The sequence below is a fragment of the Aethalodelphis obliquidens genome, unplaced genomic scaffold, assembly GCF_003676395.1.
Source record: "Aethalodelphis obliquidens isolate GAN/ISIS:26980383/991018 unplaced genomic scaffold, ASM367639v1 scaffold2, whole genome shotgun sequence".
Lineage (NCBI taxonomy): Eukaryota > Metazoa > Chordata > Mammalia > Artiodactyla > Delphinidae > Aethalodelphis > Aethalodelphis obliquidens.
This window is the reverse complement of record NW_020837946.1, coordinates 68,949,099-68,976,274: the sequence shown is the minus strand read 5'-3', so window position 1 is coordinate 68,976,274 and position 27,176 is coordinate 68,949,099. Positions and strand designations below refer to the sequence as shown.

At 34.7% G+C, this 27,176-nt stretch overlaps 1 protein-coding gene and 1 non-coding gene across 3 annotated transcripts; one reads left to right on the top strand and one right to left on the bottom strand.

The window, feature by feature from the left end:
• The first annotated feature begins 64 nt into the window (after positions 1 to 64).
• On the top strand, positions 65 to 20,773 carry GCA (grancalcin). 2 transcript variants are annotated; one of them, XM_027129746.1, is made up of 8 exons: positions 65 to 215; positions 4,309 to 4,467; positions 9,420 to 9,489; positions 13,301 to 13,344; positions 13,621 to 13,768; positions 17,232 to 17,345; positions 17,684 to 17,742; positions 18,391 to 20,773. In XM_027129746.1, the coding sequence occupies exons 1-8, from the start codon at positions 189 to 191 to the stop codon at positions 18,415 to 18,417; spliced, it is 648 nt and encodes a 215-aa protein (XP_026985547.1). In that variant the 5' UTR covers positions 65 to 188; the 3' UTR covers positions 18,418 to 20,773. The 2 variants fall into 2 exon arrangements, with proteins under 2 accessions (XP_026985547.1, XP_026985540.1); XM_027129739.1 differs by having other exon boundaries at positions 18,118 to 20,773.
• On the bottom strand, positions 10,629 to 10,737 carry LOC113605517 (U6 spliceosomal RNA). Its single transcript, XR_003427259.1, has one exon. It is a non-coding gene; the product is annotated as a U6 spliceosomal RNA (small nuclear RNA).
• Positions 20,774 to 27,176: the final 6,403 nt, after the last annotated feature.

Sequence of the window (27,176 nt, the reverse complement as noted above, 5' to 3'; positions counted from 1 at the left end):
GGGCCGGTCTCAGCCAATCCAAGCTGAGTAGGGCAGAGCTGGACTCCGGGGGGGTTGGTCTCGAGGAAGTGAACGGCGCGGCCAGCGAGTCCGTCAACCTCACCTTCACCTGCAGCTGTACCTCCGCTTTTCTCCCAGCCTGGCGGACGCTGACTCGGAGGGTGACGGTTGACGTTCGCAAGATTGTCATGGCCTACCCGCGATACGGAGGAGGGGTGAGTCCTGGCCGCTTCGGCGCGGCCTCTGCCTCCGCGGGGTGTGGCGCTCCGGCGGGCGGTGCCAACGTGCCGGATCCGCCTTCGGTCGGTCCCTGCTAACTTCGCCCGCCTCTGGTACCCGGCGGCGCCGGGACTTCGCACCGTGTAGGAAGCCGGGGCTGGGGCTGAGCGGGGAGCCGCAGGTGTTCTGGTCCCTGAGGAACCCTTAGACGAGTCCTTGTGGAGCCAAGGGTGTGGAGTGTTTTTAGAAATTTCTTCCCTGGAATGGAGGAACAAAGCATCCTTTTTCTTGTTCCAGTAATCTTTTGTGGTCCGCCCTCCGTCCAATCCTCCTTACCCCCCCCTCCCCGGTTTTGCTAGACATCCTTTTCCTGAATTTTTTGACCACTTCTTTTCTGTTCTCTATGTTGCTTATGAATAAATTAAGGTATGCTAAATGTCTCCTAATGTTTACTATTCTACCAAGGACAGTGTTCTTCTAGAATTTTGGGGCGGGGATGGGGGAGTGGAGAGGTGGAGAAGATTATACTTTCTTACGTAACTGTTTATCCTGCATCACTTTTGGGAGTTGGGAGTTGTGACTGTAGTATCATTATGGTAACAGGAAATAAAACAAAATTTAAAATTTCAGTTTACATACATATTTTTATTTTAGGTGTTATAGTGTGATCAGTATTTTCAAGCATAATGATACATTTTAAGCATAGAAAGCTTATACAGATGAGGAAGAAATAGAAAAAATAAGTTCCAAGAATAAAAGGAAAAAGGTAAAATTTCTGAGTGTTCCAGAAGAGCCTTTTCATTTCTCTTAAAAAAAAAAAAAAGGGTAGGAGCAAGTATCAGGTCATTATAGTATGTAGATAGCAACGGATACTTTCCAAAGAGTGATATAAGACATCATTTGTGAATGTCAAGATTTACAGTGTATTAGGCATTGCTTAATGCCTAATACATTTGACTTAAGAACGTCAAATGTCAACATAAACTGTGGGGAAAAGTATATAACTTTTCAACATTGTTTTAGGGATAGGGAAGCAAATGTTTGAAGAACACTGACATAAGGTACAGCTGGTATCCTGAGGTATGAAGTGGAGTTCTATGCAGCCTGTTGTGACTTATTACACAGTTTATATGTGCAGAATTCTCCAGGGTTACAGATTATATGATCTAGTTTATCCAAAGTAACCCTCACAAAATGGACAAGTTGTTGAAAATTTCTGGGACGAAACTAGGGATCAAAGATAATACTAAAGATTCAAAAGTGTGCAAAACTACATGAAAATGACATTGCTGACACAAGTCCAAGGTTTTCTTCAGTCGCATTACCAGGTCATGACAATGATGACCTAATGGTCAGTTTTGATTCATTTGAAACTATTGGGAAGACAACTTGAAATATGAATTTATTATAAACTACTTTTCAGGGTTTACTTTGTAGGCTAGGGGTCTGAGTTTCCCTCCATGTGGGCCCTTCCACATGGGTCTTGAGCTTCTTCATGCTGGCCATGTTCTAAGAGAGAAACTAAAGCTGTGTGTCCTCTTAAAGTCTTAAGCCTGGAATGCATGTGGTGCAGTTTCTACCAGATAAAGCTGAAACAGGCCCAGCCCAGATTCAAGGGAGTAGAGAAAGTCTTTGCCTTTGCAGGGGAAAGGTTGCAAAGAATTTGCAACCATCTTTAATCTGGCCTCCACCAGGCTCTGACATTTTTGGATTTTGGAGAAGTTAATATTGCGAGACAGGAAGGAAAGGTAGATAGAAGGTTATTCCTAAGGCCAGGTTCTTCATATAATACTGCTTGCCTGACTTTGATTAAAAAACAAGTATGCTGAACCCTCCAGGCACACATGGAGATGCCACAGTAGAGGGTCTATAGCCAGTCTCCTGGCACCACCTCAACATGAGCTTTTCGCTAATAGGCTTATATTTAGTTTGGCCTCTCTTCTTAGAAAAAAGTTTTTTCAGTTTTCCTTCTGTGAAGCTTAAGGTATGAGGGTCTCCAGTAAGCCTTAATTTCTTGGATATGCCCCAGGCCTTGATTGCCCTCCACGTCCTTGGAGGCCTTGGAACCAAAGTCTAGGTGTTTGTTTTTTGCCTCAGAGCAAAAGCTGCTTTGGGAATTTTGCTAATCCTTTTACCTCTGGGTCTAGACTTGTCCCCCAATATTGGCCTGGAAGTTTCCCCGTATGAGTGAGGAAATTTTACCTTTTTCCTTTAATATTAAAAAATAATATTTTATGAAAATTTTTTTTGTGTGTGTGAAGATTGATCTTATCCTAGTTACCCTTATTAGAAATAGGAAGTTTTTTTTTCCTTGAATCAATATTTGTAATTTATAGAATTTAGATACTTTTAGAAGGCCCATTTCATTTACATTTTAAAAAAATTTTTCAACTTTATTTTATTTATTTTATTTTTGGCTGTGTTGGGTCTTCATTGCTGCACACAGGCTTTCTCTAGTTGGGGAGAGCCGGGGCTACTCTTCATTGCGTGCGTGGGCTTCTCACTGCGGTGGCTTCTCTTGTTGTGGAGCATGGGCTCTAGGCACGCGGGCTTCAGTAGTTGTGGCTCGTGGCTCGCAGACTCTAAAGTGCAGGCTCAGTAGTTGTGACACATGGGCTTAGTTGCTCTGTGGCATGTGGGATCTTCCCGGACCAGGGCTCGAACCCATGGCCCTTGCATTGGCAGGCGGATTCTTAACCACTGCGCCACGAGGGAAGCCCCTACATTTTCAAATGTATTGGTAAAGAGGTGTTCATAAGCATTTGTTAATATGTATTTTTTAATTTGAATTCTCTTTGTGGTTATATACACTTCTCTTTTTTATTCCAGAAATTGGCCTCTCCTTTGACAGTCTGTCTCTTTGCAAAGAATAACTTTTAAAGTTACTTTTTTTTCAAATTCATTATATTGTTTTAATGTTTATTGTTCCCTTTCTTATACTTCATTGCTTCATAATCTAGTTTTTGATCCTTGAACACATTTCCTGGAGCTCCCATACTTTCTGCATACCTTTTGCCTTTACCATATCCCATGCTGCAGCTTTTCAAACTGCCACTAAAGGCTCCTACCTTTTGCCTTTTTCCCCCTCTTAGAATTCTTTTCTCTTTTTGCCCTTCAATTTCTGCTTATTCTTCAAAGATGCAGATCAAGATTTTTGTTCCAAATGGAATAATGAACAATCTTGATACTTATTCCTCCTCCAGACTCATTAAAAACAGTGAGCAAAATATCTTTCTAAGATATAAAAAAATGTATACCAAGTTCCAAAGTGAAAAGAAGACAGTAACCAGAGCCATAGCAGGAAACAAACAGTATGTAGTCTCTGGGGTCAGCTTTATATTTGAATCATGATCTATTTCTTACTAGCCATTTGACCTTAACTAATTCAGGAAACCTCTTGAAGTTTCACGTTCTCAACTGAAAAAAGGATAGTACTTTCATATCTCACTGAGTTGTTGGGAAATCAAATCACATGGTAGATGGAAAGTAGTTAGAACAGTACCTGCAATATAAAAAGCTCTCAATAAACATTAGCTGAGTATTATTATTGTTGGTATTCTCGTTGTTGTTTTTCTTATTCTTATCAGTTTTGAAGAGGACTATTGTTGGAATTATCACCTTATTGTTCTATTCATTGATATCTTGCTTTTTAAAAAATAAATATTTTCTAGTGGAGGGGATGTTTCAGCCCTATGCATCTTCCCATGATTCATTCACAGTTTTGTTGTATTGTATTTACCATGTATTCTATGTATTTGTCTTTAGGTATACTACTTCTTAGTTTTACTCTAGGTGAAATTTTCTTGTATTTTTTACTTTTTTAAAGTGTGCCTCATTCTTAGAGGCTAGAGACTTCTTTTTTCTTTAACACTTTAAAACATGTTGGATAACATTTGTTGATGAGCTGAATTAAGTAATGCAGGGCATCTCGCAGTTTGTAGCGAACAGCTTTTGTGATAATTTGGGAGCTTTCAGTAACTCGAGTTTTGCTTTTCAATGGACTTCTCGTAAGTATTTTCTTTTAAACCATCTTCAGTGGATAATGGGTAATATTTGTATTAATAACCTTCTCCTTTTTCACTCTTATAGCTTGGAAATTTTAGCAATCAGATGCAAATGGGACAGCCAATGCCAGGAACAGGGCCAGCTGTGCTCCCTGGTGGATACCCTGCATACCCAGCTTATCCGGACAGTTATTCCTCAGCGGGAGACCCCATGTGGACATACTTCACTGCTGTTGCTGACCAGGTAAAATCCTAAATATATAGCACAAATATCAGTTTTAAAAACTGATTGCAACTTAAAACAAATGTCAGCTCTTTCATTTAGTGTGTCATTTTAAATGTATATGAAACTTGCATTTTAAACTTATCTAGACTCATTTTCTTCTTGAGCTCAGAGATGAGGGTAGTCATAATTATCTCATTAAAAAGTCTGTTAGTTTGATGTCTGACACGTTAGAAGTAACCAGGGTGGTGCGTGGAGACTGAGCCAGATAGGATCTGGGAAAAAGAGATCTGTATGTAAACCTCCTTGAGGAAGCTGGGGCAGAGTATCACAAAGGAGACTTGTAAATTGTGGATGTTTCCGGGAGAGGCTTGAGGATGGTAAAGCAAATCAGGAAAAGATAAAGGAAACAAGGCAGAACGAAGGGACAAATACCAGACTAATGAGCAGAGACAGAGATTCATACTTGGGTCTCAGTCACAGTCCATGTCTCTTTTCTTTTATAGTGGTCAAGAATGATTTATTGAGTGCATAGAATTTCATAGAAGTTTCATAACATTTTCCATTCATTATTCAATCACTTAAATGTTCACTAGGTCCCATATGCCTTTCTAGAAATAGAGGATATGCACAGAATTATTACATGTGGCAGACACTTTGTTTTGGCTACCCGAATTCCATTCAAAACCTCCTTTTCCCTTTTCACGTGTGGTAGCGGTTGGAAAGCCCTAATACCATCTCAGACACCTTTCTATAAAGGTAACCATGTGCCATAAGACTGGCCATTGAGATGTAGGTGTAATTTCTTTGGGATGCTTTCCTTTTCCAAATGAGGAAAGCTTTCCTGGAACTAGTGTTGGCCCTTTCTCTGCCTTCATCCTACTGCCTGGAAAGGGGACTTGCAGTATGGAGGTGCTGCAGCCACATTGTGACCTTGAGGCAACAAGCTTGAGATAAAGGCCTATGGATGGGGAATGTGGAAACATGGAAAGAGACTGATGGCCTCATTAAGTTGCCACAGAGTCTTGTTCTGCATAGCCCCAGACTTCTTGTATAAAAACAATAAACATTGATTTGTTTAAGCCCCTTTTATAACATTTTCTAATTGTTTTGTAGTTAAATGCAATCCTAACTGTTGCATTATGCCACTCTTATCTGCAAGGAACTCTTAAGTATAATACTGGGAATAAGTATGTTATCTATAGCTGACTATATAATAAATCCATTTTATAAAATTACAACTTAAAACGTAAGAACCAGACATATATATTTAGAGACTTTTTTTGACTTAAGAACTATTTCATTGTAACAGTTGTCAACAATAATTTGCTATGATTGTACTATTTGATACTTTCCTTAAATTTTTCAGTCTTGTGCTTTTGAATAATTAAATTCCATAAGGACGTGGCCCTTGTCATATTGTCTCTTACCCAGGAGGCACTAGGATTATATTAGTCATTGAATGGATGCATAAACTATCTCATTTTCAATTTTTCATCCAAATATTTAGACAGTTCTCTTATATGATGAATTTTGTCTGGCTTTAAGGGTTCAAGTGTAGTATCAGATTTATACATTATGATCCTAGAACCTAGTTACCAAACTCACCTCTGCAGCTATATTCTTTTTTGATAGGCCTCATAATTAAAGATACTCTGAGAAATGTCCAATTAAAAGTTTCTGCAGTGTCCCTTTTTATAGGAGGATGTTTTCCTAACAGTAATGATTCAATCATCAATTGATTCAGGGAAATTCTGGTTAGTACGTTCATAAATACACACAGGCACACACACGTATACACACAGAAGTATCTTGATAATACCAACAACTTCAACTTTAATGTGCACACTGCTTGCATTTTTCCACACAGCAGCTCTGTGAGGTAGGTCAGATGGATGTGCTCTTTTATTATAGATGAGTAAGTAGAGATTAAGATTGATTAGCCTAACAAACAGGACTTGAACTTGAATATCATTTCAAAATCTTGCTGCCTATCAGTTAACCTAACCAAGGGCAATTGATTTTTTGTTAATTATCTATCTAAAGCTCTTAATATTTAATTAGAAAATGCAGTTTTCTACCCCTGATGATAGGTAATTTAGTTGAGGGTTTAGATAGTTGATCACAATCCTCAGCTCAAACTGCCTGTAAAGAGATCCAAAACGATCACTTGGATTTTCTCCTTATAATTTAGGAAGACACTGCTTGTTAGTTAATTAAGATAACATGTTTTTATAAAATGTATGAAATACGAGTATGAAGTAGTGTACCAGGATAATGCTTTCTGATAGTGATAAATAACTTTCAGCAAAGCTATTCAGGTTATTAGAAAAACTCCAAAATTCTATAAAAACACATGCAAAATAGAATTTCATTCGTTAATTGGGTTTTAGACTTTTAAATTTAATCCATACTTGAATGAGAAATTGTAATAGTTTCAACCTTTTGAAATAGTAAATGAATATGGCTACAAACTGTCAGAAATGACTACAGTTTAGTGAAGAACCAAAGGAATTATCTACATTCTACCAAACAGCTAACTTGCTTTGTACTAGATACTGGGCTAGGGTCTGGGGATGAAAGGTAAATGAAACTCAGATACTGACCTAGACGATCTCTGTCTAGTCAGGGAGATAGACCTGTGGGAAACGATAACGGTACAGGGAGAGGCATGCTCAAGGTGAGTGAGTGAAGATGATAGCAACACCAAGAACATCCTCCGACCCTTATACTTGTTCTCTTTGCCTAGAACTGCACTGTCCAAATTAAATAGAGTGTGAGCCACAAACGCAAGCCACATGTGTAGTTCTCAAGCCTCCAAGTAGTGCATTTTAAGGAGTAAAAAGAAATAGGTGAAATTAATTTTAATACAATATTTTATCTAACCCAGTGTATCAAAAAAGATTAACATTTCAACATGTAATCATGTAAAACTTATTAATAAGATATTTTACTCTATGTCGTGGTTACTAAGTCTTGGAAATCTGGTGTGTATTTTACACTAACAGAACATCTCTGTTCAGACTAGGCACATTTAAGTGCTCGGTGGAATGTGGGGCTAGTGGCTTCTGTTTTGGACAACTCGGGCCTAGAGCACTCTCCCTCAGATGTCTGCATAGCTCGCTCCTTCACTTTCTTCAAATCTCTCTCAAAATTCGCCTGCTTTACCAAAAGGCTCTGCTTTACCATCTATGTAAAATACCATTGGCCTCCTCGCCGTACTCCACAACACTCCTTCTTAGCACCTTTACTCTGCTGTATTTTTTCCCTCAGCACTTACTACCATCAGATGTAATTTCTGCTTTACCGCCTGTCTCCCACCACTAAAATGTAACCTCTATGAAGGCGAGGAATTTGTTTTGGACACGGCTTGGTACTTAGTCCATTTAATGGTGCTTGAACATGTTAGGTTGTTCAATAGATATATGTTAAATGGATGAATTTCTTATTCTTTCTAAATGGAACATATTTGTTCATTTATTTCTCTGCATTTTCTTAGCATACTTGTTTTAATGATTGCTCTATAAAATTCTTTCATCCTGTATGAATTTGTTCTGAAATGGTTCATTCTTGTGGACTGTCTTTCTGAACATTAGATTTTTCCACATACTTTGGAATATTGGTTCCTTAAACTTACAGTGAGTGAAGTTTTTGTTTATTCTCCTCACCCCTCCCCTAACCTTTAGTCCCCTTCCACGTTTCCCTTCCTCTCTCCGTGTCACCCTTCCGTACCTAGTGGTTTTGTGATTTTCCCCACCTAGATTGTGTCCAGAATCAGACTTCACTGAAATATAAAATCCTTTCCCTTGAGTTAAGTTGTTCTAATAAATACTTGGGTTTATTTTCCAGAAACAAGCAGACTAAAATACAATAAATAAACCAGTACATACTTTAATATCTTAAAAATGTAAAACCGTCAGGTAAATCTAACAGGCTTGATAGACCTAAACAGGGTCAAAATCAAGAGACAAATGAAGTGAATGATGCAAGCACAGGGTCAGATCCTTTGTTTAAAAACTGGATATTTATTCACAGAATTTTTGCGTTAATTTTTTTAATATCGCATTAAAACATAACTGTGACTACTGAGTTTTCTTAAACTTCCTTATATTTAAAGGTTAGTCTCTCACTTGCCTGATAATGTTTATAATACTCCTTAGAAGTGTCTATAATACTTCTTAGAAGTAGTTTGTAAAAGTTTTGTTTTTTTCTTGGGTTCTTACAAATTACGTGTTTTAAATTTGCCTCCTTAATCCTTTCTCAGAGCTGTTGTTTTGAATTTGTGACAGTGTATGTGATGCTTCCAAGTAAATTACTCTTTATTTTTGTAGAAAATAGGATGAGGTACTGAAACATAATGAGAGTATTCAACCTGTTTCACTTCCATTGTGGTTACTTGTGATAAAAAAAATTTTTTTCCCATAGGAAGGTCAAACAAGAATATTTGGACAAAAAATCAGAGGGGACTCTAAAACTTTGCTGAGGTTAATGCTGTGGAGGAAAAAGATATTTTCTCTTCCCAGTTCAAGATTCAGTATCCTTTAGAAATAATCTCCTCTCAAAATGGGCATGAAAGGAAAGTGTTTGAGACTTCTCTGAACGCATTTTAGCATTTTAGGCATTTTTCTAACTATTTTAAGTAGAGGTATAATGATTCTCACAAGGTATTACTTTGCACTATTATAGGACAGAGTGATTATGCTATTTTTCAGAAGTAGAGAATACAACTTATATTTGAAATACCTGAATAATTTAATAGAATAAAATTCGATTGTGAAAAAAGTATTCATGTTGTGTGATGTTCTCTAATGTGCCTTTGCCGTCAATAATTATCTCTATAATTTTGTAGTTGATAATAGAGTAGTATTTTGAAGATTGCATATTTATTGATCAGCCTAGAACAGTTAGTTAGCATTTTAGTATGCTTTTATACAGCTGATTTTATTAATCAGGTTATAATTATTTTGTAACAGGATGGTGAAGTGGATGCTGAAGAACTTCAGAAATGTTTAACACAGTCTGGAATTAGTGGAACTTTTTCTCGTGAGATCTTTTTTTTTCTCTGTTAAAATTGGACTAGGAAATTCATTTTCTAACTTTTTTGTTTCTATACTTAAAATATTAAAAAAAATTTTTATCACATATACATGCACATAGTTCAAAGAACCAAATAATTCTGCAAGCTTGTTATGAAAATACTGTTCAGCATGCATTCCTCCCTCCCCAATGTTAACCACTCGCAGAGAAAATCTCTTTAAAGTTCTTCAGCTAATTCTTTTGAAATTTGCCTCCATATCTCAAAATAGCATGCCTTTATCACTATGGATTTTCACTTTTAATGATCATCAGTTATTATGTCCTGCCGTGGGTGATGAGGATGTAACCCTCTCACCTGTGTCCCTGTACTCTACACAGGAGCTCCCTCATCCATTTGCTGTTAAGTAATTTTCATTAGCTCACTAATCAATATTTGCCTTATTGTTACTATCTAAATGCTCTTCCTGAGTCTTGTAATAATATATGATTACTTTTTCTTTTAATGTAACTTTTTGCTTTCTCTGAAATTAATCTTCATCCAGGAGCTTTCTGTTGTGCTTCGTTTTCTGTGCATAGCTGTCATGCTTGCACTCCTGGAGCCCTTTCTTCTCTCTCTTGAGTTGGATCTCCCCTTCATTCCATCCCTTGTTGTCATTTTAAATTTGATAAAATATATTGAATTAGCTTCTTAATAAAAGTGCATGGGAGGTAAATTTTTTGAGACTTTCTCTGAAAATGCTTTCATTCTATCCTCAGAATTAAGTGATTGGCCAGGTATAGAACTCCAGATTACAAATCATTTTGACTTAGAATTTTAAAGGTATTGCTCCATTGTTTCCAGCTTCCATTGTTGCTTTATCTTTTTGTTTCCTGCCTGTATGTCGTTTATTATTACTGTGTGGAGGCTTGTGAGATCTTCTTTGTCCCTAGTCTGAAATGTCACAGTGCTGTGCCTGGTTGTGTGGGGAATGCAGTGGGCACTCCTAATCTGGAGACTCATTTGCATTAGTTCAGCGCTGTTTTCTCCATTTTCTCTTTCTGGAATGTGTCTTTGGACTGGGTCACTTTTCTTACCTTTTCTCTCCTACCTCTTATTTTCCTCTACTTTTGGGGAAATTTCCTCAACTTTATTTTCTTTTTCTTTTTTAACTATGGGACGCTTCACAGAACAAACTTGCGTGTCATCCTTGTGCAAGGGCCATGCTACTTTCTGTATTGTTCCAATTTTAGTATATGTACTGCTGAAGCGAGCACTCATCTTTATTTTCGAAACCTTCCATTGAGTCTTTCATTTCTCCTATCATGTTTTTAAAATCCAAGAGCCTTTGTTCTTTTTTCATGAATGCGATGTCTTCCCTTATCTCTGAGATTGTTAATGTATTTTTTTTTAAGCTTTTTTCTTCCTACATAACCTACTTCCTCCAGTTTTTTTCCCCACGTTGTTTGTTTGGCTGTCTTTCATGTTAGGTGCTTTTCTCAGGTGTCTGATGATCCTAGCTTGCTCATATTTAACTAAAATGCCAGTTAGAAGCCCTGAGAGCCAGGCTGGGTGTTGACTGTAGACTTCAGAGTCTGGTGGTTTGGCTGGGCAGTGTGTCCTCCAGCACTGGGTATCAGGATCTTTCGGGATTTCCTTTGGGGCTGGTTGTCCACTTGATCTTCTGTCTGGAGCGGAGGAGGGAGGACTCATCAGGGTTCTCAGTCTTTTGTAAATTGTCATTGAATTTCCTTGTCTTAGTAGATAGTCCTGTCCTCATCTGTGCCTGGTTTCCTGCAGTGCACAGCCCTCTCCAGAGAATAAAACCCCAGATGTCTACCGGCGTGGGAGTAGCCATCCATGTAGCTGAAGCAAGGAGGGGAATTTGGGGCTCTAAAGGCTCCTTAGATAGACATTCAGTCAGTCCTTCGGTTTTTGTCTCTACATTCACACCCATTTTCAGACGTACTGCCAGTCCTTAAACGTTTGAAGTCTCCTCCAGGATAACCAGGCTGCTTCTCAGGTTGTCTTATTGCAAGTTCAGGAAGCCACTTTCTCAGATCTAGGTTGTCAACTTAGGTCCACCTACTTTTCCAACTTGCAAAATTTTATTCCTTTGTTTTCTCTCTCATTCTCTTCTTCTCTAAAGGATTACAACTTTTAGAAATTCAGTTTAATTCTGCCCATTCTAATGGGGTGTGGGAAGAAAGGGAAAATCTGTCAACTTTCCTAAAAATTCTCTCCCTCCATTCTTCATCAGAGATATTTAATCTTACATATACTTGGTCCTATTTTGAGATTGATTGAAGGTCTGCTTATTTGATGACTCAATTTTTGTCATTTATTATCATCAATTCAGATTCTCCCACTTAATGAATGTGTGCCATGTTAACTTTAAGGCAAAACAGATGTCATTTACTTGACAAAATGATGGAATGCCATTCCAGAGATTTCTCCCCCTCCTTGCCTGAGTAGTTTTTGTATGAAGGAGCACTGGGCTCCAATCCTGACTCTTCCACCTATTAGCTAGTGAACGTGGGAAACTTTATCTTTCTGGGCCACAGTTGCTTTATTTGTAAAATTGGGGCTAGGATAGGTTTGGCATGTTTATGTGAAATCACAAAACACACACTACCTGGCTCATAGTAAATGCTATTCACTGTCAGTTGAATTGTCAGTCTGAAAATACTGTAACCACCTATTCTAACATTGACACCATATGAAACATTCAAAGAAAGCTCTTTTAACTTTTGGATTGTTTTATAATTTTCTTTAATGGGTCTAAAATTTAGCTGAAATAGTTTTTTTCTTTATAAAAATTTCAAAATATTTTATCAAATAGCATAAAGTAAAATAATTTTAAGCATTTTTATTTATTCATTCATTTATTTTAATGAGCTACTAGTAAGAACTTTGTAAACTTGACTGTACTGACATATCTCCTTTATCAGGACTATGTGTAATTAGTCTTGAGATAAATCAGCATGCTAGTTGAATGTAATTGTGATAAGGTTTAGAAAAATTAAATTCTGCCTAGTGAGTCCTCAGTTATAGTTCTTTAAATATGAAAGTGTTAATATTTCTAATAATCCCTGATTTTAAGATAGCAAACTATCTTGTTATCTTTATTTCTTCTTCCTTTCTTTTCCCGTCCCCCGAGAAAAAACAGTTGCTTTCAGTTCTGAAGCTCATCTTTTTCTTACTTGGTTGATGGCAGTAAACTACCAGATGGTTTACCTACATCCAGATCCATCTTACTTTACTCTCTAGTATGTTCTTCGTCAATTACTGTTTCTGAAATGGAAATTTTAGAATTGCCCCTCTGTTCCTTAAAATCCTTTAGTAACTTCCATTGGTCTAAAACTTTAGGGTGGCATTCAAGACTTTCGTGACCTGGTCCTCATCTGGCTTTCTGAAGTCATTATATGCATATGCCTCTCCTTCCCATATACCCCAAGCTTTAACCAAATCTCTAACACTTTCAAGTTATGTGATCTCAGTGTATGACAACTTCTACTTAAACCTGACTTGGCATTTGTGTTAGGAAGACTGAAGCCCTCCTTTTCACTTGTTTAATTTTCAGTATTTTATAATTGCTTATTTAATTACCCAAATCCCCTTACTAGATGTGAGTAGTATGAAGGTAGTAACTTTTATTTTAGTCTCTTTTTTTTTTTTTTTTTTTTTTACTATGCATGCCTAACATTCAAAGTTTGTTCATTGGGTGATTGTGTATGTTTGGCAATGTGGAAATGTTTTGTTTTGAAAACAGAAATTGTTGTAATTTTATATAAATAAAATCGGGCAGAATTTAATTCAAATAATAAATATGTTTTATAGCCTTCAGTTTGGAAACCTGCAGAATTATGATTGCCATGTTGGATGTATCCTTGACTAAAAATAGAAAATATTGGAATAGAGAATATTAAGGCAATTGTTAGATATAAATGATCATAGTAAACTAGAGAGTTTAACAATACTTTGTAACATCCTGTTTGAATTCCATTCTTTTCCATTTTTACACAGAAATCTATTTATATGCTAAATTTGGCTAACTCTTGCAGAAGTGAACTTAACAATATTTTAGTCAATTATTTGGAGTTTGGGGTCCGGGTAGATTCTTTGGTATCAAAATTTATTTTTGTTAATAAAACTATCAGAGAGATTACACAGGAAAAATGGGATTTAATGAATTCAAAGAACTTTGGGCAGCTCTTAATGCCTGGAAGCAAAATTTCATAACTGTTGATAAAGACGGAAGTGGCACAGTAGAGCGTCATGAATTGAATCAAGCCATTGCTGCTATGGGTAAGAATATTAAATTCTTTAGAGTCGATCCAGGTCATCTTTGTTCAGATGAATATTAATTGTTTAAATTTGCTAAGTAATAAAAGGGTATATTATTTCACCAGCTGTTGTCCAATTTGATTTCAAGGTTATAGATACATTCTGATTTAAGACCTTTAACAAAACCATTTTATTTCTGAGTTTTCCAAAGATGATCTTTCATACACTCTGGTTGATAAAACAATTTCTGAATTTCCTTTGTTGAGTATACTTAAATTTATTCTAATTGTTTGTACTCACTTACCATTTATATTGTATTCTTTTGTAACTTGGTAAGATCTCTAATTTGACAGCAAAGCCTTATCTCAATTACAGGTCTCCATACATAGTCTAGCTTTCTAGCAGTAAAACCTGTTTTTTTGGTTTTTCTTCTTTTTTTTATGTAGTGTAGAACACACAGCAGACACCGGAAGACCTCAAAATGGGAAGTCTACATTTTAGAATATCTTAAAAGACTGTAAATTTATTTTTAGCATATCTCTGATAAGCTGAGGTTCTCAGTCTATTTTCTTTCAAAAAGTGATAATATAAATGGTGTTTAACTCGTTTACAGTTAATGCAATTTTAAGTAGTTTTCTTAATTGTATTTACTTTCGTGATTTTATTTACACTCATTTTTAAACAAAATTCTTTTGTAACAGAACTCACTTTTTGAAAGATTTTATTTAACTTTCAGAAATCTGAACCAAGTGCAAATTACCTCAAATTCCAATTTAAAGTCAAAGCCATGATTAGTTTCGTTGTATCAATAGATGTTTTAATAGATGGTCATTTTAGGGACAGTCCTGGCCATATAAACATGTATAGTTCAACTATAGAGTCTTAATTCCTAATGAATTAAACTTGGTTCTTAATTCAGCACAGTGTTGGAAAATTAATATAACCAATTGCAAAAAAGAAAACCACCGAAGAGTTCACATAGGCAGTTGAGTGTAACAAAGAGGTATTCTGTATTTTTCAAATTTAAGGTCTTCAGATATATTTTAAGATATTCAAATTATTTTTACTGAGAATGCTGTGGAAAATCTTATGAATTTTATCAGTCCCACATCCAGATCATAATTCTCTAATAGAAAGCTCAGGGCTTATTTGCATATAATTACATTAGTTTGCATATATGACTTCTATTAATTTATACCTTTCATTTACTTTTAGCAAGTTTCCTGGATTGTATTTCATTATAGCTATGCATAGAATTATCTTCTGTTGCATTTGTTTTTATTATTTTTCCCTTTGACTGGATTAATGTCTTTTGTCTAAATCTACTAATCCATTAATATATAAAGACAATAATTCTAGGCAGCATTCTTCACAGTAAAGTGTACACATTCATTAAATACATAAATCTCTAGGGGTGCAACAAGTGGAATATATTAATTTATATTTTTAATTACTTTTATTCCATTCTTTTTAAATTTTAGTTTTATATATACTTTAAAATGTAAATAATCAAATAGTAATTCATGTATAGAATTTAAAACTAAATGAATACACATATAATGGGAGTGAGTGATCCAAAACTTTTTACTCATAGAAGTACACATTCAAAAACTTTTGGAGTCCACTGGGCTAGACAATAAAGAACCAAGGAAATAGCAAGAAGACTGTGGTTAAGATGAAAATCTGTGAAGAAACAGAATAAGGGTTATAGGACAAAATGGAATAACATTTTCCTATTTCTCCCCCCTCTGAGTAACCATGTTGATTCTCAAATTTTCTTTGACTATAAAAGACACTTGTAAGCAATATAGTCAATGGGAAATATAGGTTTGAATGATAGCAAAGATCACTAATAACCTTTGCTTTGATTTTCTTTTTTTTAATAGGTTTGTTTTATTTATTTATTTATTTATGGCTGTGTTAGGTCTTTGTTGCTGTGCACGGGCTTTCTCTAGTTGCAGCGAGCGGGGGTGCTCTTCATTGCAGTGTGCAAGCTTCTCATTGTGGTGGCTTCCCTTGTTGTGGAGCACGGGCTCTAGGCATGTGGGCTTCAGTAGTTGTGGCTCACGGGCTCTAGAGCGCAGGCTCAGTAGTTGTGGCGCACAGGCTTAGTTGCTCTATGACATGTGAGATCTTCCTGGACCAGGGCTTGAACCTGTGTCCCCTGCACTGGCAGGCAGATTCTTAACCACTGCACCATCAGGGAAGCCCTCAATTTCATTCCCTTTTATGGCTGAGTAATATTCCATTGTATATATATATATATATATATACCACATTTTCTGTATCCATTCATCTGTTGATGGACAATTAGGCTGCTTACATGACATGGCTATCGTAAATAGTGCTGCAGTGAACACTGGGGTATCATTCCTTTTTCTGGCTGAGTAATATTCCATTGTATATATGTACCACATTTTCTGTGTCCAGTCATCTATCGTTGGACGTGTAGGTTGTTTACACGTCCTGACTATTGTAAATAGTGCTGCATTGCATATTGGGGTACATGTGTCCTTTGAGTTATGGTTTTCTCAGGATATAGTAGTGGGACTGCTGGGTCATGTAGTAGTTCTATTTTTAGTTTTTTAGTGAATCTCCATACTGTTCTCCATAGTGGCTGTATCAATTTACATTACCACCAACAGTGCAAGAGGGTTCCCTTTTCACCACACCCTCTCCAGCATTTATTGTTTGTAGATTTTTTGATGATTGCCATTCCAAAGCAATCTACAGATTCAGTGCAGTCCCTATCAAATTACCAATGGCATTCTTCACAGAATTAGAACAAAAAATTTTACAATTTGTATGGAAACACAAAAGGCCCCGAATAGCCAAAGCAATCTTGACAAAGAAAAATGGAGCTGGAGGAATCAGGCTCCCCGACTTTAAACTATACTACAAAGCTACAGTAATCAAGACAGTATGGTACTGGCACAAAAACAGAAATATAGTTCAATGGTACAGGATAGAAAGCCCAGAGATAAACCCACACACATATGGTCACCTAATTTATGACAAAGGAGGCAAGAACATACAATGGAGAAAAGAGAGCCTCTTTAATAAGTGGTGCTGGGAAAACTGGACAGCTACCTCCAGTCCTCCCAGAAACACCCAGAGCTCTGATATTCTTTAAAGAACTATAAAATTACAGGGTTGAAATATTGATGCATTAAAAAAACCTGTGACATACACTAGACCTTATTTCAAAATCAAAATATATTTTAAAAACACAAAAGATATTTTTTTTCCTAGCTATCACTTTTTTACAAAGCTAGAATTGTGAGAATTATGTACCACTTCACTATTAGTAATGAAACCTTTGATCAATTTCAATTGGAATGTGTTTTGTTTCTAATGTATATTTTTATGTAATGAATTTTGAATGTTAATTTGTTTTATGACTTTATTAACAAGAATGCATTGTTTGTTGTGTTCTTTTGATGTTTAGTTTTGGAAGTTTTAATCTAGCAATCCCTTTTTCTAGGTTATAGGTTGAGTCCTCAGACATTAACTACTATTGTTAAACGTTATAGCAAGAATGGCAGAATTTTCTTTGATGATTATGTTGCTTGCTGTGTGAAGCTTCGAGCATTGACAGGTATGGACCATTTATGGGTACAGTATCATGTAGCTTTTTTCTTGAATGGTGTCCCTCACTTTCTTCAGCAAGTTGATGGTATTATGTATTTTCCCCCTTTATTCACTATTAAATCTAATCAGAGCTTTAAGGCTTTAAAAATTTAGGATTATAAATAGTGAAAAATTGTTATAGCTCAGTTTTGGAAAGTTTTCTTCATATCTCAGTTGCCTGGGACATAAAATCACTTAAGATTTACTTGATTATAAAATTATTCATTTTTTAGTACCTGGGGACACCAAGTATTTAAAACTATAGATTTTAAATTATAACAGAAAAAGTAATTTTTTTGTTTAAAGATTTCTTTAGGAGAAGAGACCACTTGCGACAAGGGGTTGTGAGTTTCATATATGATGATGTAAGTATCCTGTATTACACTTTTGATATTTATACTGTGTTTTGTATATGTTTACAGTTGTCAAAAAATTTAAGTGATCTCTGGTTTCAGTACTGGAAATAATATATTTTAGAGACCATATTCTTTATGTTTTTCAGCTTAACGCAAATGTAAGATTCAATCGTGGTAGAAATACCAATTTGACTTTATAGTAAACATAAAAATACTTTTAAATTTTATGACAGACTTTTGGCAGTTTATGTTCCAAATCATTTTTAAGGGCAAAACTACCATTGCTTTTATAAAGAGTAATTTACTTGTGATGGTCTTTCTTCTAAGAGAGATAGGAAATTTTCATCTATGATAGGTAATGGAACTGTTCATTTCTCATTTCAGATGGTTGCTGTTAACCTGATTCCAAGTTTGTTTTGTTTTTAACTGAAGGAGAGGTTATATTTCACATGTTCTTTAGTGTTTCAAGGTTTTGTTTTATTTTCGTTATGTAGGAATTATAGGGTCAACTTTACCCTACTAGTATAATACTGGTTTGAGTTACAAGCCTTAGAAACTCAAAATTTCTCCTTTTGTGAAAATGCTTCTGTAGAATATAATTAATCAAAACCAAAACCATTTTGTTGTTACCAGCTGGTGATTTTGCTTATGTATTAGTTTTTGCAGGGCACTATGACAATTTGATAGTCTAGAATTTGAAGGCTGAAGAAATACTGTGAATTTCTCTGCTTGGAAGAAATGAACTGAACTACTTTGAATTAAAGCTTTTGGGGCTTTTCCATGTTCCTGTCTGTTAAATCTCTTCTCTTTCTATGTGTTTTTACTTTAGCTCACCATGCAAAGCAGTAAAAGAGATGTTTTTGTATTTGTAATATTTATATAAATTTATAACTTTAGGGGTATCTGCATAATAAATATTGGTATATGATTAAGTGATATAAATACCTCTTAGTTTTAATTTTCTTTCTTACTTACAAGATAGATTATATAAGAAACCAAATGATGAAAGCCTAGATAAAACTAATTTATACTTACCTGAAGGTTATAAATTATACTTGGAAATTTTGTTTGTAGTTGTTGGTATTTGAGGGTGAGCCAGAAGGGGAAGCCTAGATTTTGCGCCATCTTTGTAATAGGGTTTGTTCTTTGATCACATAATCAGAGAACAGAAACTCATGAGTCTTTGCCTGTGAAAAAGAAAATTGTACTTCCTAAAATTTTATCTTAAATCACCTTAGGTGAACCATAAATTAAACTATGGTGAAATAAAACTACAGGAGGCATTGTTTTTCCTTTTTAAATTTTTTGCAGTATATATTTTTCTTCAATATGTTTTATTGTCTCCTGTGGAAAAAAATTCTTAATAAACATAACTTTTTTCTCTGCACTTTATAGGTAACCTAAAATGGCGTCTTTTTCTAAATCTAGATTTTCTGGAAATGACGTATTTTTAATGAAATGTCAATATTTAAATTTGTCCTTTTAAACTAAATTGTTTATACATAATGCTATTAACTGTTTAGAAAGTTTAAAAAACTCCAGTAATCTACCACTTTGTTTAAATGTTCAGAAATTATAAGTTTGACTTTCTTGACAACATTAGCCAGTGATTTTGGCATTAGTAAACCAGTAAGTCTTTACCACTAGGTGTAATGTGGGTCCTAAGCATGGTAGGCATTGTGGAAGCATTTTTGAGTGGTGTTACTAACAAAAATTGCAAAGTGGAGTCACCAGGTCCTTAGCATTTAAGATTCCTGGTATAAGCTGCTGCAATTAATCCAGTCCCTTTCTGGGCAAACACCCCAAAGTCTTTCTTAATGAAGTTTTAATAAACCACATATTTTTTCTTACACTTTAACTGACTATCTTCCAGCTTAAAGGTGCAAATGTCATAATCTTAATATGGCTCGTGACCAAATTAATAGTTTTTCATTTAAAAATTTTTCATTAAAAATGGAGGATGAATGGTAGCATCTTGAACAAAAACCTTTTATAAACTTTCACTTTAAAAAAATCCTAGAAAGGAAGTAATGTATATTCATGTTGATATTGATAATTTTATATAATTACCTGTCGAATTCATTTGGTCAGCTTTATAAAAATGTGTGAATAAATAATCCATGTAATTTTGTCCTCTGGCTGTTAATTTTTTTTTCATGAACATATATTTGATAATGTGAGAGCATGTTAACTGAGTCATAAAAGATATCGAATTCTAATTAGAAGTGTTGTAGGAAAAAGCTAATGTAAACACACTATATCATTCATGTTGAATAAGGGTGATACTATGACTCAGTAGCATGGAATTTTAACATCTGATTTATACAGGTGGTTGTTACTGTCCTATTCTGAGGTCATTTATAATTTTCCTTATTTGGATGCTCATAGTTGAGGTAAAACTTTTAAAATGGCTTGACATGACTCATATAAGTTTTGCCAAATGACACTTTGTGTTAGAACTTCTTCACACAATTCTCTAAGTCATCCTTTTCCAAAGGTGTTCCTATGACTTTTGGTCATAGGAGGTCTGTGAAGAAGGAGTTTCCATGACCAAACGTATTTGGGAAAGTCTCACCTTCCTCAGGGAGCTTAAAAAAGCCTAAGGTACAGAAAATCTCATTTAATTTTATTTGACCCAGTTTTTTCCAAACTTTTTTTTTTTTTAACCACAGAACCCTTCCTCTTAGCAAAACTAATGTTCCATGCCAATCCACCCCAGTTGTCAGACAGTTCTTTTGCACTTTACATTAGATAGATAATTACATAAACATTAGCCTTAAAGAATATATTACTAGGATTTTTTGCTGAAATGCAATTCACATTTTTGATGCTTTAAAATAATTAATGTAAACAGACATCCTTTACTAAGGTAAAAATTAAATAGTTTTACAGGGAGTATGACTGGAATATGAATATAGTTTGGTAGTTTGTACTGGTTAACTCATGCCCCAGTTTTCTTATGATGATGTAAATTATTGAATAATGTACACTCTTAATGTCTAAGTGCTTTTATTTATCCAATAAACATGTTTCCATGTCATTTTGAGAATTTTTTTAATAAACATTCAAATAGCTTGCTGTAAAGTTTTGCATCATACAAAATCTGTTACATATATATTATGAGATGCTTCAGTTCAAATAACAGTGCAGTAATTCACCTATGCCTAAAAGACTGCCAAATGATTAAAGGTCAGGAATTACACTTCTATTTCGAGTGGCAGTTTACACATTTTAAATTACATCAAGGGGAGATTAACACTATTGGAATCTTAATTTGGTCCACTTTAAATGTTATTTCAAGGACTGCGCTCAATTGATCTATCAAGCATGAATTCAGAAACAAAAAGTAATAAAAAAAAGTCAAGTGATATGTTTATTTCCAGAAAAGGCATTTACCCTGGAAGAAAGTAAAATTTATCAATGTAGTTAAAATCTGTGTAATTAACATAAAAAAATTAATTTGTGATGATTTCTTTAAATATACAAATCACGTTCACCTGTTATGGCATTACTAAATGACAAACAAAAGAAATACTATTTGTCAGAAGTGTGTTTTTCTTTGTCCTTTTATGTTCGACAGACTCATAAATGATATGTTTTCTTTGTAGCAGTTTTCTGAGAAATTAATAGGAATAGATTTGTCAAAATCTGGTAAATTAAATCTAGTGAGTAAAATTCAATACATTTTTCAGGTTAGCATATTTTTCTTTTAAACTTTAAAATGCAACCATGGGTGTTTGATTACTTTGAAACTTGTATTAAAAGATCACATTTTTGTTGGTCTTAATCAAATCATTTTCATAGCAAATTAAGCATTTTGAAATAAATGTACAATGCTAAGTTATCATCTAAGAGTATATCTTGACTTCATAATAATATTAGATGATACAAAGAAAAAATAAATATTTAGAACTTCTGTTATTATAGTGATGAATGCAGGCAGGATTTTAAATGACTACTGTTCAGATAATTTGTAGTCTAGAATAAGATCATAACATCACATATGTCCATATTGAATTCAAATTGTCCTGTAACTTAGGATTCTGAGCACAAAACTACTCGCCAGAAAACTGGGAAAGTTATGAAAAATTTCTCTGTCTCACTATCAGCTCAGTATTTGAATGCTGGGAAACCTGCGTTTTTGTTTCTTGCCATGTCTTTTTCTACTTATTTTAAAAAACATATAGTAAAGAAAAGAGCCTTAGATTACTTAACATTCGTTTTACCCATGTAGCTTGGTAATATGCAGCTTTGTGTATTACATTTTGAGCATTCAAAGCTCAGATGTGCTTCTATATCTGAATATATAGTAAGTAGACCTTGGTGGCACTTCTGTGCTGCTATGATGTACCACAGAGGGAATGAGTAGGCTCCTTGCCTATGTGCTACTTACGTTTTTAGGTGTGCCCCTTCTGCAACATCAGAGATGGTGGCAATTTGGAAATCTTACAGGGAGTGAGAAGAATTGGTCTAGGTCATTTAATACCTATATTCAGAGACAAGTATGCCAGGAATTAGTACCCCTTCTGATACTGTGTGTGTGTGGGTGTGGGTGCAACCTTTTCCCATAAGCGTAAAAATATGAATATGTACTTTACAGATATACACATATAGTCATTTGCATTTTAGTTGACTGTATTTAATCACGTTTTATCTTGTTATGATTACTGAAATTGCAAAGGATAACCTGAACATTGCTAGTATGGATGTTCTAGAAACATACTAATTAAAGATCCATATTCTTTTGAAAATTATAGGCCATTTAAAAATGATTTTCTGATTAATTGAACTTGTGGATACATATTTAATTGCCCAAAGCTATCTAAATGCATTACCCCCAATTTATCTTAAGGCAAGAGACTAAGTTTTTAAATATTTTGCTTTTTCATACTTTGATACTTATTTTCTAATCAGCTTCACTTGTAGATATCAATGCAGTGCTTTCTGCTACTCTGATTTCATTTTTAATTTATCAAGTAGGGAATGTTCTCTTGGTTTTTTAAACGTTAAAAATGAATGGTAGGTATTCTCAACCTTAAACAGACTAAACAGCCCTTAGCTTAAAACATGCCATATTATGATTAACCAATTTTATTTAAAAGTTTTCTTTGAAGATAGTTTGATGTTTTAAAAAGTAATAGATAAATGATTCCAGGGGAAGAATTAAGAATGTATGAAACTTAGGCAAATGAAAATAATATCCCAGTGTTTTCATTCTAGATGAAAAATATGTATCAAGCATACATTATGAAAAACTTTGTCTCACATGTAAATTAAAGCCTGATTAGCCATCAAAAATTTTAAATAATCAAACAATAAATGTTTTAGTAAGTTACTGTTGTGTTCTCAAGAGGCAAAAAGTGCAGTGTTTTTATGTTTCTTTAATTTGAGATTTAATGCTTTTTACCACTCAGTCCAGCTTACTAGCGCCTCAGTGGAACTCAGTAAAACTGTAGCACTGTTACAATTATGTGATTTTGTGAAATACATCAGCACCACCATGCCTGTATCTATCACTGTACCTAGCAAAATGTTGGAAAGAGTTGGCTTCTCTAATAAAAGTATCCTAAGTAGCTAATGAGATTTACTTTCTTTTTCCCCAAAATAATTTCTTTTACAAATTCTTGAATTTTCATGTATAAATAGATCAGAAATTATATGCTTCATTCTTAAATTATGTATATATACTATATTTTCAATACAACTTGTACACTTTTAGCTACCAAAAATTTGCAACCATTTTTACATGAAATTTACAGTTTTCTTATTTACAGTTATTTGTGGAAGGTTATTGCAAAACTAGTTGTGCAAGTAGATTACACTGTCAATATCACATACCAATCTTTGAAGAAAATATTTGCTAAAAAATAAATATTTCTGCACAGAGTATTTCAAAAGCATCATGATTTCATGCTACGCTATGTGCATAAAGACTAGGAAATATACGTGTTTTGGTAGATTGTTTCATTATGTTTAAAGCATTCCAAAGTACTACTACTTAACCAATGTGAGCGAGCTTCTTTATATCAGATGACTGACGTTTTCAAGTAATTACACACATTACTGTTTGAAATGTATTATTTTTTAACTGGCAAACATTCTGGTATACATATTCCTAACAAAAGTATAGAACACAAATTTCAGCTAAAAATAGGTAATATGCCTTTAATTAAAATTGGCAGGTGCCTAGGAGATTAAAAACTAGGGATCCCCCAATATTTTTATCCTATTTCCTTAATATTTGGAAAAAGTACCATATTATTTCAGTGCTATTGTAATTACAGGGCCATTTTGATGAGGCTCTTTGGAGGAGTTAATTATAAGATTACTGATCTTTGAATTTTACACCTAAATAACATAAGAATGATGGAATTGTGTGGAATTTTCTCAAATACTCAAACAATATATTGTCAGTATTAAAAAATACAGTTTAAATGTTAACAGTTGTGATTATTTGATTATTTTCAACTTAAAAACACCATTAATATACAGACAGTGGAAGTACAAAGAACATAGGTAAGACATATAGTACTTTAAAACCACAGCTGTGCTAAATTATTTTGTGTCTCTCAAAATATAAATGAATGAATGTAAGTCACAGATGTCATGACTGCAATTCAGTAATTCATCTGGGTTTTGATACTAGCTTTTCAAAAATAACCATGTTAATATTGCCACTTCTCAAAATAAAAATATTCTATTGGGAGCATTTCTGTATTAATTCTTGGTATTCTCACTTAAAAGTTGGATTATGATTGGAAGAACAATGCAATTGGTCAGTTTTATGGTTCTGTGTTCTTAACATTGCATTCCTCGAGATGTGTTATTCTATTCATAGTAATAATGTGTCAGTTTTAAATAAATTTTAGACATCTCTCTCAACCCCCATTTAATAGTTTACATAAGCCTTGTAATAATTTCTTTTATGCTGTCAATTATTAATAGTTATTAATAATTCATGTCTTTTGTGTATTGCATATTCTTAAAGGGTATTTGTACCACAAGAGCATGTAATGAATTATTGTAAGCTTGGGCACTGATCACTCACAATACCTAATGCTTTATAAAGCATTTAAAAACACAATCCATTTAGTTTTTAAAAGGTTGACATCACTGCATAGTAAGTTAACGAGAACCACAAGAAAAACACCTTTAAATGAAAACAGGTGAGAGGGAGAAGGGGACGCTATTGCATACCTAGAAAACAATTGCAATGTAAATGTAATTTTATGGATCTTGGACAAATGTAATATTTGACAAATATTGGGGTGCTATGGCAGAGGAAGCTTCCCTAATGCTGGCATTCTCCTCTGACCAGATGCATCTTTGAGAGTTGTGTGAGAAACACCTTATAGATTTTTGTCATAAAGGTTAAATGCAGGCAGTGTCAGGCAGGGGAAAGAGCACTGAAAGGTTTTTAGAAGACAAGTAGTGCTACTGCACTGGTACCACAAGACCACCACCTTTGTGATGATGCATAAGTCACACGATGATCTTATAGTTTTACGGTGCCTTGTGGTTTACAAAGCACTTCTGCAAATATATTTCAGAGACCCCTCAACACCCCTTCAAGATATTTAAGATGTTGTCTCATTTTTATAGTTTTGGATACTGGGGCTCACTGAGGGTCTGTCTTGACAGTGAGTAGAGGAGGTAGGATCTGAATTCAGGCTTACCACACTGAGTCTCTTGCCGTTGCTACCACTGCACGCTAGAGCTTAGGCAGGCTACGTCTGTGTAATGTAATGTCTGTGCCATGAGGGAGTGGGCCTAGATGCCTGAAAAGAGCCATTACAACTGTGAAATTCTATTTTCTGAAAAAACACTATTTTCTTCCAAAATTGTACTTTGAAAATTATTTTTAAATATCCATTTGGGAACTATCATGGATGTAAAGAGCCTTCCTTAGTGAGCCAGTCTTCACGGAATACATTCTAGTTATACTGAATTCAGCAGATCATCTTTGCCCACTTGGCATTTAACATCACTCAGAGTAGAGATGTTTGTAAAGATGAGATTCATAGTCTCACAATTATTATTGTGAATAGTATTACTTTAAAGCTATAAACCTAATAGTGCAAAATACAATTAGGAGAGAGACACCAATAGCTACACTTGAGTTTTTCTGAATCGAAAACTTTAGTCTCGGTAACAGCTATTTAGTTGGAGACATTGCACGTTGGGCAAAAGCTAAATTGTGGAAAATTGTTTGTTTTCCTGATTGAACATAATGTTATGTTCCTGGATGAGAGCCAAAGAATCTAGCATTTTTGAGCACCTACCATGTGCCAGGCACTTTCCTATATGTTATCTCATTTCCTCCTCAGGTGTCTTCAGGGCAGGTACCATTATCTCTGGAAAAAGACTCAGGGAGGTTAATTAACTTGCTCAGGGTCACACAGCTATTAATGGAAGAACTCATGCTGAGACCCAAGTTGGTCTGACCACAGAACCCTGCATGGGTGATTCTCAAAGTGTTCACGTGCATCAGAATCAGAATCGTATGGAGAAGGGCTTGTTATAATGTGATTACTGGCCCCACCCCCAAAGCTTCTGATTTAATAGGTATGGGTGACGCCCAAAAATATGTTTCTAACAAGTTCCCAGGTAGTTGGAGCTAGTGCAGCTAATTCGAGGGCCGCCCTTAAGGATATCATCATCCTGTCTTTCAGGTGCCTCTTTGAACTCACATGATAGACACATTTGTTTTACTGCAAAAAATGTGATTAGAAATCGAATAACATTTAAATTTTTTTTGTAATTTATAAACATTTTAATTTACAGTTAGAAATCCACTTAAATAATTGATCTACTTTTGGTTTTAACCATGGATAACCCATTTGAAAAACTCCAATTCACTTTTAGTAACTAGTTCTACCAGATTCCTTTTTTTAACCATGAAAGGCATTCAGAGGAAAGATACTATTGTTAATAATTCTTATTTTAGATAGGCAGATCAGGTGATCAATTTTTTCCTTAGATAATATATGATGGGATTTTAAAATAACATTTGTATTAGGACTTTGTTCTTTTAAGTATTTGAGAACCACTGCTAAAGATCAACCTCCAAAAGGACCTTGTGAGTAACATACATTAAACCCTCATATACACATTAAACCTGACACCAAATTCTACTATGGCCTGATTCGGTTTCCTTACGTTCTGACTAGAAGAGTCAGAAAGTTCAACTCTGATGACCAACCCATTATAATAGACTTAAGAAACTGTACTGTCCCAGATGTGCCCCTACCTTCCCACGTTTGTTGAATGAGTGATTATTTAAAAACCCTACAAGGACATTGCTTCAGCGTTTTTCATTCCTGGTTTTCTCAACTAATTAAGAGTATGGGACTCCTCTATAGGAGGATAAGATCTGATAAGTCTTTCAGATCTCTGCCTAGCAAATAATACCATCAGAAAACATCTAACCCAAATAAACTTTA